The sequence below is a fragment of the Condylura cristata genome, unplaced genomic scaffold (assembly GCF_000260355.1).
Source record: "Condylura cristata isolate star-nosed mole 26May11 unplaced genomic scaffold, ConCri1.0 scaffold00002, whole genome shotgun sequence".
In the NCBI taxonomy this organism is placed as follows: domain Eukaryota; kingdom Metazoa; phylum Chordata; class Mammalia; order Eulipotyphla; family Talpidae; genus Condylura; species Condylura cristata.
Window position 1 is genome coordinate 69089049 of NW_004567103.1, and position 12240 is coordinate 69101288.

General features: G+C 32.7%; 1 protein-coding gene across 1 annotated transcript in view; it reads left to right on the plus strand.

Annotated features, from left to right (window-relative positions):
* LRP1B (low density lipoprotein receptor-related protein 1B) overlaps nucleotides 1-12240 on the plus strand; it is a 1583276-nt gene that overhangs the window by 1099159 nt on the left and 471877 nt on the right. The window contains exons 13-14 of the mRNA XM_012727834.1: nucleotides 8886-9017; nucleotides 10336-10563. Of these exons, the coding sequence (XP_012583288.1) occupies nucleotides 8886-9017; nucleotides 10336-10563 (360 nt within the window). The remainder of the gene's footprint in view (nucleotides 1-8885; nucleotides 9018-10335; nucleotides 10564-12240) is intronic.

The window sequence follows — 12240 nt, forward strand, 5'->3', positions numbered from 1 at the left end:
TTTCACACTGAAATAGAAAAATCCTAGAATTTACACCAAATTTTTTTTTTGTCATTGCTAATGCATCAATAAAGAATGTTATAGCAAGTTGTAGGAGATTTTTCCAAAATCTCAATTGGCTAATTTAGCATTACAGTTTCGCATACAATGTTCTATAGCCCCACACTGACTAAAATGTCACATTTTATCACTATGTTATTTTAGAATATTTAAAATTCATCAGGTGAACTGACCACTGGTCCCTTTAGCCTAATTTCTCTATCTCTAGTGTGTTTTGGTAATTTATAGAATATAGTTGAGGAATAACAACCAGCTATTGATAAATACATAGGAGAATGTTGTTTCCTTAGAATAAAGGAAAGTCATTAATTATATTTGCAACTTTTATAACGATTAAGAACACCAACTTGTATGGGTTCTTTTAAGCTGAAAACAAATAATTTGCCCTTATGAAGCCTAAATTACTTTAAAGCAAAACACAGCTACTAATTGAATAAATTCTGAGTATATTAAAAACAAAATAGTTTATCTCAAAATAGACCCTTTTTGAGACATATTAGCTTTTGTTTAGATATTGAGATTAACATTTGATTGACATAGCATAAAATATTTTCATACTCATGGCATTGTAATAATAAGGAAGGTACAAGCATGTATCATATTTTATTAGGGTTTTACAGATATTTCCCTCAACCTGTACAAAGGTTTATACCAACAGTTCTTCTGAAATTCTTTCTTACTTCAATGCCACATGTAAATCATTACACTATTAAGATTTCATCTCATTTGCATTCATGTATAACACCACAAAGCTCTCAGAGCACTTATAATTTTATGGCTATTTATCATTTTCTTAATTCTAATTTATCTACCCAGTAGACTATAAAATATTTAAGTAATAGGATGCCCTTTATTTATTTGTGTAAACAATAGAGTCTAAATTACTTCTAATCAGAAAATAATAATAGGTACCATTTGCTAATTCTCATTATTATTCCATGAGGAAGATTATTAGCCACCTTCTTTTACCGGTAGAACACCTGAGAGCAAAAAAAAATAATTAATATTTTGCAACAAATCTAATAACCAAGGGATGATTGTCTAGTTATATGACTCTGGAGACAATAAACACAAAGCTATTGGTTTAATTAACCACAATCTTTTGCCAGTCAGAAGATACCAAATTCATTTGTAAATGAGATTCTCATTAGAATTGTTATATCACATCACCAGATGGCAATAGAGATTTGTGGTTTATTGACACATTCACAAGGGGTGAACTAAGTCTTCCCTTCTTGATATTGATATATTAAACAGGGACAAACTAAATTTACAATTGGGATCAATAAATTCATTGACATAATGGAAGACTTTTGAATGTGACAGATTGTTGAATATATCTTAAAAGATAACAAAATGTATTTCTACAAAGACTTTGGACTTAGATTATCAAGTCCTTCCACTATCACTTACTCATCTTGTTAGCTAAGTTAAAATAATTAACTTCTGGGTCTTCCAAATTTTCAGGTTGAAGCAGCTAGAGATAAAGATAGAATAAATAGGAAGCAAGATTGGGCATGGTTTAGAATATGAGTAACTTAAATGTTCCTCTTGCAAAGGAATTTCCATTAATATAATAGAGGACCAGTGATTCCACTGACCTCAGACTTGAGTGTGCATTATAATTTCCTGGTGAACTAAATAAAATAAAAATTTATGGGTTCCACCTCACCTCAGAGAGTCTGATTAAGTAATGTTGGGGAATGACTTGAGATCTTGCAATTTTAATGATTTCTGATGAGGTACTGCTTTTTGATGCCTTAGGAACCACTGAACTAAGGGAAGGAGAAAAACATGAAAAATAGTTTTCAGGGCCTCCCTGGTGGTCTAGGGATTAAGTCTGAGTGCTACCATTAAAACAGCCTGTGTTTGATCCCCAGAAATGGAGCTGACCCACTTGGCACAGCAGACCTCTCCTCTCTTAGCTACTGCTCCCCTCAGCAGTGTATTTCAGAAGACCCACCTGTTCTGCTCCCACTCTGTCTTTGGTGAATCCTACGACTTCATTTGCACACACACACATATGTACCTCTAGCCTATAATCCAATTCTACTACACAAAGATAAATGAGTATATATATTTTTTAATATTTATGTATGCATACAGAACTGGGGTGCAGGCCAGAGGTACAGGGGAGGTGAGAGGATTCACCAGAGGCAGAGTGGGAAGGAGAACAGGCAAACTGACGAAGTACACTGCTATGTGGAGCAGCGGGAGGATCAGGAGGTCTGCTGTGCCATGTGGGTCACCTCTCTGGCCTGGGATTTAATTCACACTGAATCAGCTACAGCCAGCTGGAAGTACTATGCTTTAGCCTACTGCACCAAAAGGAAGGGCCAATACAATCTTTAAAAAATGTATATTTTAAAGGGAATAAATACAGATTTGTCTGCAAGAAATCTGCTTGATTTAATCTATATAAGAATAGATTGGAAAGAGACATGACAAGACTGTAGGTAGGAAACTAATAAAGTTGCTGCTTCAATAGCTCAGGAGGTGACTGCTGTGGTTTTAAGAACAGAAAGGAAGCTAGAGTTATGATATACTTAAAGGTGAAGTTAATAAAATAATTTATAGAAGCTTATGAGGAGTTTAAAGAGAGAAGGAAGATTTTTGGGATGTCGTTAGTTTCCCATTTTCTATAATTGACATTAAAATCAAAGTGAGACTTTCAAACCATGGGAGTAGATAAAGGGAAGATTCAATAGACAACCGTCAAAGGCCTCACTGTAAGTATTTTAGCCTTTGTAGGCCATATGGTCCCTGTCGCTACTTTTTAACTCTGTTGTAGTATGAAAGCAGTCATATGGAACATGAATGAGCGTGGCTATATTCCAATGAAATTTTATATATTGACATTAAAATTTGTTTTTCAACTAATTTTCATGTGCTCTAAAATAATATATTTTATTTACTTTTTCTCTACTATGTTAATAAATAACTTATAGTTCACACTGCAGTTCAAAGTTTAAAGATAATTGGCATAAAGAATAAGCTGAAAATTTAAATTTTGCATATGTTGAATTTGATGTACTCTAGGACACAGCACAATATTTCAGACTATACAATCAATGAGTATGGGTTATTCCTAGTGCCTATCACTTAGGTAGACATTCAGTTGCAGGTTGAAGACAAGAAGATAGTTAAGATTTTTTAAGATTATAACAGAAAATAAAATGAGGTCAGAGCCTTGGACCAAATCAACACTAAGAATGCAGATAGAAGAGAAAATAACCAAGGGATTCCTAGCCAAAGCAGCAGGAGGAAAATAAAAACCTAAGGAAAGAGTTTCAAGATGATAGTAGTGAACAGCATTAATTCTTACAAAGAATTCAAGGAAATTAAAGACATACACATATTAGATTTGGCTACATGGAGGAAGGTAAACTGTATTTTATTTAGTGTACATTCAGTGGATTTATTTACAAATATTGTGGTGATACTGAGTATGCTTAAAGTTACATATCTATATGAATTTAGAAGTCTTTTTTTTTTTACTGAAAAGTATATTAAACAATAGGAACATATTTTGAAATACCCAATATAAATGAAATCAAATAAATCAGTTTAGGAGAGACTAGTAATCAAGCAGAAGATTCTAGAGGAAGACAGTTTGGTTCACATTCTGATTCTAGAGGAAGACAGTTTGGTTCACATTCTGATTCTATCATATGCTGACTGCATGAACACTATCTACCTTGGAATTTCATCTGTTAAATGGGATCATTGCAAAGATAAAATGCATTGGTCTATCTATAGCACACAGAGACGAAAGCACATGCATGTTGTACTATATGTAAGTCAGTATTCATACTGAAAGATAGGTAAGAGAAGGGGAAGGAGAAAGGGAGGGAAAATGAGAATTCAGCTTCTAAGGGGAGTTATTTTTAACTTGAAGAAAATAGTCCTTTCTTTATTTGGTGGACTCCTTTTCCCATAAGGCTGGTTTGCCATACATCTCTGTGTCTTTTCATCCTACACATTGTTTTCTTGATCACACTTTGATTGTGTTTAATACCCACTGGAGATGAACTATTACATCAATCCAGAAAGATTCTACCATTCTGTTTCTTTTCCTTTCTTCCCTTTTCCTTTCCTTTCTTTCCCTTTTGTTTCTTTATATTTTCTTCCATACCTCTTTATTTTATTTCTAGGATTGGAAACTTTACTTAAAATAACTCTAGTATATAACTGTTACCTTGATTTTAGAGTGTTACACATACATTGTCCACCAGCTTTTCCTAAGGACAAGATGTTTTTCTCTTCTTAAATAAATTCTTCTTCCCTCTGAGAAGGATTTAATTCAGCAGGATGTAATAAGTATTTGTAGATAAAATTAGTAATTTTTTAAGGGTCATTTTATTTTCAAAGATGGATTACTTTGGTGCCCCTTTGGGCTTCATTCCTGAAACTCACAGTGACTGACAAATGTGGATATTAAGTATATACCTGTTTTATATATGATAATACCCTTATAAAGCCAACCAAAACCCAGAAACAGAGTGAAGTAGACACACGTTTGTGTGTATATGTATATTACATATTACATATTCTTGTGTTTAAAATAATTGTTTTTCTCACTGTTTAATAGTATCAGTAGGAAATTTGTTTTGACATGCGCACTATTTTAAAATGCTAATATTTCTAAAAACAGAAGGTGGGTGTGAAGTAATTAATTGAAAATTTCTTCCACCTTTCTAATGGATATCAGCAACTTAAAAGGAATGAGAATTCTGACTGAAGTACAATAAAAGACAGATGTTATAAAGCAAGAAATTTTTGAAATTTGAGTAAACTTGTAAGGTTTCCATAATTAGGTGTCAGAACCTGTGCAGTACTGAAAGCCTGATTTAAAAAAGAAAGAGAAAATGAGCACTGAGGAGGAGAAATGAGTGATGCCACTTTCCAGGATGTATTGTTACCACATTCCATCTATAGAAATTTTCACAGTTACAAAAAAACTCACTTTTTCCTCCTTTTGTCTCCTCCATAACATAGTCTGTGTCTCCTGGTCCAGTTATATATACTGTCACCCAAATTTTAGTTTCTTAATTAATACTGATGTATCATTTTCATATAAGAAAATAGTATTTTCAATATTTTAATTTTATTTATTCTGAAGTACAGTTATCTCTAGAATACCAAATAAGTTTTCTCAACATTTTATTTTATTTTTCATCAAAGTATAGCAGAGGATAAAATTTATCATAAAATAATCGATAACAGTAGCTCCTGTATATCTAGTATTGCTAGAATATAGTAAGGCTAAAACAGTAAGAACATAATTTTTTAAACATATATTTTCCTGTGTATATGTTTATGGGTATATTTTAAATAAGAAATTCAATCTAGTCCTTTTACATCATATGGCAAAATTATAATTTAAAGATATTTGTCAAAGGAAAATAGGATTTCAGATTGATATTTAATTGCAAGATCCTTATGAAATTTCCTTCCCTTGAAAGTATTAAATTATTTTCTAAAAGGAAAAATATAATGTAGATGAGTTGCTTTATTATATTAGCAATGACTTTTATACCCATAAAGCTGAATAAAAGGATGAATATTAGTTACAATCAAAAATGACTGAATGGGAGGAAAATATCTTCCTCCTCTGCAACAAATTGCATCCTGGCATTCTGCCATAAGCATAGCTTTATTAGGGAAATAAATATTAGGCATATTTTATTGCATCAACATTTGCATGTATTTATTTGAATTTAATGGATAAAATAATTGTTTGGCTCTAAAGTGTTTATTTTTTGCTGGTGAGAAATGGACTGCAATTAAACAGTTTATATGAAATATGAAATTATTTTTAATGATACTGTTTTCTTCACAGAACAGCATCAGTCTTCCATGATTACACAATTAACATTTGGTTTTCCTATACAGTATTTGCATTATTTAGTCTTTTCAGCTACAGTTATGATGTACCTTAGATTAACTCACTTTCTAAATATTTGAATTGCTGCCTTTTTTTAGAACATATACCCACATACAGAGATGATCATGCACATTAATCCAAATGTCTTTAAGCCTAACCTAATAATAGATACCCTAGAAAGTTTAGGGGAAAAAATGTAGTGTGCATCTATGTATGTAATTCATAGTTACCGAGAGTCTAATACTTATGCCCCAACTCAGAGACTGACAAATCAAGGTCCCTCAGTTGAAATTTAGCCTTGTACACCTTTTGTAAATATGATTTTATATAAATATACTCACATTCCTTAATCCACATATACTGTTTTGTAGCTGTTTTTGTACAACAATGGAAGACTTGTATACTTATAATTAAGATTATAAAGCCAGTAAAGTTGAAAATATTTACCATTTTGCCTTTTAAAAATATGCTTGCCAATGTGTGATGCAGACATAAGCAATGTAGAAATCTACTAGTTCAAGGTGTATGTTAGAAAGATAATGGAGAATCATAGGATCAGTTAAAAAGTCACTACAGGGCCATCACTGGTAGCAAAAAGGGTAAGGATGTAGTACTGCAAGCTGGCTGCTTCAGTGCAAATTTGATCCCTGGCTCCGATTCTGACCCACATGATATGGCAGACCTTTCCTGAACTACCCACTGCTCCCCTTAGCAGTGTGCTCAATTGATCTGCCTGTTCTGCTACCCACTCTGTCTCTGGTGAGTCCTCTCACTGCCCCTCAAGTCTGACCTGTATCCCAGTTCTGTATACATACATGAATATATAGATAAGTAAATAAATAAATAAAACACAGAGAATCTAAATTTTGCCATTGACCTCTTCGGAGAATTGGTACATTGGGTTAGAGAATGTGCTCTTAAACAATTGGCCCATACACTAATCTTATCTACTGTTATATTATATTCTAACGTGTTAAAGATGGATGGGACAATTAGATATTTCATAAATATTTGTCCAATGTATAAAGGTAAGAAAGAGGTGTCATGTATATTTTCAAGGTTCTTTGCATGGTCAATATTGTAGATAAATGACTTGAACCTAGTCTGTGCAGTTGTATTTGAAATTTATATGTGAAGATTACTTATAACAGTATATTGACTAGTCAGTTTTTCTAACTTTTGAATACAAATAAATCAGATACAACTGATTCTGTAGGAGCCCTCAATCTCTGTGTTAATACTAGTCTCTGTAATACAATTTCTCATAAAAGATCTAGTTTCTTTATATCAAGTATCAGGAAATCTTTTCTGTAAAGATCCAGATAAACACTTTAGGGATTCATGTTTCCCAGAGTCTTACTGAAACTATTAATTCTGCTAATGTATTGTGAACTATCCATAAATAATGTGCAGACTAACAAGCATATATATGCAACTTCTCATATCCTTTAAAGCTTTATATATAATATCGCATGGATTTTTAATATTCTTTCTTCCTCAAAACTGCAGGATGATATTAACTCTACTGAGCTGTAGTTATTCCTGTTAGAAGGTGTAATTCCTTCTGTTAGTGGAATTCTGTTAGTGGAATCAGAATATTTACCTCTTTTGTGCTTCAGTTAAGCAGTCTGTTCTAGAGACTTTAAATGACTATAGAGTCTATAAAAATGAGATTTAAGAAAATAGCTATTAACTGAGGTTCAAATCTCATGATGACAAAATGAGAAGCACAAAAGAATGAAAGGATGAAACTGAACTACACAATTTAATATAACATTCTAAATTTGAATAAAGCTTATTCATTCAATTGGGATTTAAGTATGTGCCTGCTGAACTAACTTTTAGTGCAAGACCAAGGGAACGCTATAGTGTGGTTCTACAATTCACTGCATAAAGACAAAGCAGATGCTTAGTGTGAAAGGACATCAACAGAATTAGTGTGCACAGAGAAGAATATTCTGAATATTCCAAATTAGCCATCTTCTTATAGGCAAATGCCCAGGCAAGCCAGGTTGGCTTGAAGCCAGGAGGCTCAGGTTCAAAAGGTTGCTTGAAGTCTATGGTACTTTCTGGAATCATATGAAAGAAATTGGAAGAAGCAGTTCTGAGAAAGCTGGGGCAAAAAGAAGATAATTTTTGCAATTGTCAGCCTCATGTCTCTCACCCATTTGTTTCTTCTGAGTCTCTATATGTCTCTCTTCAATGCATCTTGTTCCATGACTTCTGTAGTGCCAGGATGCAAGTTGTATTGCAGAACAAGAGTTCTCCCCCTTCCTTCTCCAGAAGAAAGTCCTTGCTCCACCACCTAGTTCCCAGGAGCTAGTCCAAGCTGGCTGTTTGTCAGTGGGGTAGGATAACATGGTGCTTCCCAAAAAAACTTTAGTCATGGAATCACTTAATATGAAAAGCAAATTGAATTAGATGTCTTGTTAATAAAGGAAAACAAATATTTCTTCAAGGAGGAATCACCTGATAGAAGGTTATACATGCAAGAAGTTTCCTAGGAAGCCCTTTACAAATTGATGTTCAAACAACTAAGGAATCCACATATAGATTAGGAAAATGACACCCAAGGAAGGTCCCAATATTCTGGATTATTGTAGTCTGAGTTTACTTTATGTTGAATTAGTTATTCCTGACTGTGTCTTAGATTAAATCCTTAAAAAGCCTTTACTTCTAAGCCAATCTGATACATTACATTAACCTTAAAGGAAATTGAGGGAGTTTTCTTAATTGTTATGTTTGAGGAGGAAAAATGTTTTTATTAGTGTAATTGCTGTGTATGATTGTCTATTATTGTCATATTAATCATCCTAGTAATGGATACTATGGAGGGAACTTCACTCTGAATCATTAAGTGAATAACCCTTGTCAACCTTCGAGGTTCCTTAATATATTCCTCCTTCTACACTGTTAATATTTCACTGTGTAATTACAGCTCCCAATCCCTGTGCAGCTAATGACGGCAAAGGCCCCTGCTCTCACATGTGTCTGATCAATCATAATAGGAGTGCTGCTTGTGTGTGCCCCCACTTGATGAAGCTTTCCACTGACAAGAAGACCTGCTATGGTAAATTTCTTACAATTCTCATTTAAGCTCCAAACTGAATTCTCTCTTATTGTGTTAGCATTTAGATTTTCTGCAAAGTAAAACTGAAGAGGTTTTGAACACCTGTAAAAACACTTGAGGTGGTATTATTTCTAGAATCTAATGATGATTCATCAACTCATGGAGAGACTGACTAGTCTTTTACATATGTGATATGCTGCCCTTAGCTGTTATTATTATATTCCTTTTTTTCTTGTGACTCTTATTGGTGAGTTGGCAGAATTTATCTCTACAGAACAGGGAGTTTTGTAAGTGAAAGTGTTTTATCAAAAAAATGATGATGTAGTTAAACTGCATAACAAAGAGGTATTTAGCTTTAATCTCCCCTTGCTTTTCTAAATTGCTTTTGCGTAATTTTGTAGGGGATTATCAACTTAAAGCAGGGAGAATGTAGTGCAATACAGAAACTGGGAAAATTTGTAAAATACAGTTAAATGCACATTTGACAAAATTTGTGAATGAAAATCACACTATGGGGTTTTAATTTTCAGTAATTTTATTTTCAAAGCAAATGTTTGACAATGAAAAATAATGCACTCATCAAATCTTAATTCAGTAATGCATCCACTTTTAAAAAAATTAATTGTATCCAATAATTATATAACTCAAATAATAACAATAACTCCAAGGTGAACAATGAAAGCATGCAATTCCAGTGATCCTCTCCCTAATTAATCTACTAATATTTCATAAATACAGCACAAAATTAGTACCAACAGGAGTAAAATTGATAATGTCTCAGGATGTGAGTTACAAAGATTTACAGTATTTTACAGTAAAACATTATTTAACATTATTTGAAGTCAATTTTTATAGGGAAGACATAATCATGATTTTAAAAACGATGCTTAATTTTATTCATAGACTGAAAATATGTGAACTCACTAACGAGGAATATTTTAAAATTTCTAGATCATTTCAATATTGCATTAAAGTAATGAAACATTATTAGTTATTTATATAAAAAAGTTTACATTTGTAGATTTCATGTAAGTGTGCTTGAAATTCTGAAATCAAATCAATCCTGAAGTTTTTGGCATTTGTAAATAAGGAGAGTTTTTGTTTATATGTCTAACTATAATGATGATGTAAGGATACAAGCTTTTGTATACATTTATTTCCATTAAGTATCTCAGTTTAATGCTTCGATCAACTTTTAATCATGATTTTCTGGAATTAAAAAGCTATGAAATCATTGTCAAAAAATATTTTAAAATTTGTAGACTATTTCAAACTTGCTAAACTTAGAGGGGAAACTTACTCTCTATTTCTTTTCTAGAAATGAAAAAATTTCTTCTTTATGCAAGGCGTTCTGAAATCAGAGGAGTGGATATTGATAATCCATATTTTAACTTTATCACGGCATTTACAGTCCCTGATATTGATGATGTTACTGTGATAGACTTCGATGCATCTGAAGAACGTTTATATTGGACAGATATTAAAACACAAACCATTAAACGAGCTTTTATTAATGGAACTGGATTAGAAACTGTTATTTCAAGAGGTAAAAGATTTACAAACATTACAACTTAGAAATATGTTTGTTAATTCAATTTGAAAATCGCAAATATCCTGTATTTTTTTTGCATTCTCTAATCTGTGCTGTTAATTGAAATTTTTAATTGATTATTCATCCACTTAATATTAAGCTAAATCTTAATTGTAATATGCTATGGCTATGTTGCACATAATAGTCTGATAACTAGAAATTTAGGAAGAAAAAATTCAAAATAGATATTAAAATTTAAATGTATCTATATGTACAGATTTGGAGACTCTCATTTTATTTATGGGAGAACAGTTATATTTGCACAGAATAAACACAGGTGGTTGGGAAGGACTGGTTGACCTCTCTCATCAAACTTATATCTATTTACTTTTGAATATTTCTTTTTCAGAAATAAGCTTTGCGAATAAGACAGGAAACCTGTTTGTATCTACCTCCTGACCCAGAAGTTGAATTATAAGTTCTCAGTAAATATTGAATAACCATTTAAAAGAAAATACTTTTCCCAATGTAAAAAACCCAACTGCAGTAATATATACAAGTAAATGCAGTGGTTTAATTCTAAATACATAGCATTTTAATTAACATCTTTGTGTAAATTTTGGCATATTGTGATTTCTGGTCAGTCAGTAATGCTTTTATTAAATGATTTAAATTAAATTTGCTCTTCACAGTGAATGCAAAACCAGAGGTTTTTTTGATTTTGTTTTGGTTTTGGTTTTGTTTTCTCTTTAATTCCATGCTCCCTAAGGGCCTGGGGGCAGGATAGGAAAAGGGTAGTCATAAACCATATAGATATATCAAATGCTTATACTTGAAAGCATACTGAATTTTTTTTTAAAGATTTACTTATTCATGCATACAGAACTGGGGTACAGGCCAGAGGCTCAGGGGCGGTGAGAGGCTTCACCAGAGACAGAGTGGGGAACAGAACAGGCAGATCGACGAAGTACACTGCTGAGAGGAGCAATGGGCGGGTCAGGAGAGGTCTGCCGCACCATATGGTCACCTCTGGGGCAGGTGGGAATCGAACTCATGTGGAAGCCACTTTAGATTCTCAGTGCTGTGCTGTAACCCACTGCGCCACCAGGGAGGGCCCGCATACTGAATTTTTTAAGTAGAAGTTATTTAAATAATTAAAGCAATTAAAGCAACAAGTGCAGGTTTTAAACCCCCATGTTAAAAAAAAATAATAATTCATGCATACTATTAGAGGACGGCTTGAGTACCACTAATAAATCTGATAGTGTGTCACCACTAAAGTAATCTTGTATTTATGTTAACTCTTTACCCATCTCAGGTAAGTACTTTTAAAGTAACTGAATAAATTGATTACAAGTGTGTTTAATATTTATCTCGAGCTTGCCATAAGAGCAGTGCCTTTCTATAAAAAAAGCAAATCAACAGTTTTTTCTTCAAGATCCCTTATAGGACAGAGTGAAAAATGGTTGGATAATCATCACACCACAATATTTTATCACTTCTGACACTTGCAGAGACATGCTAAGAGATGCTAGATAGGTCTCAAGTTTGGCAGGCAGTCAGGTGATCTTCTCATGAGAAATTGATTAAAGCCTAATAGAAAATTGTTCAAGCACACTATCATAATGTGAAATAGTTCTCTAAAAACTCTATGAGTTGGATAAAGTAAAGTTTTTTTCTACATCTCAAAAT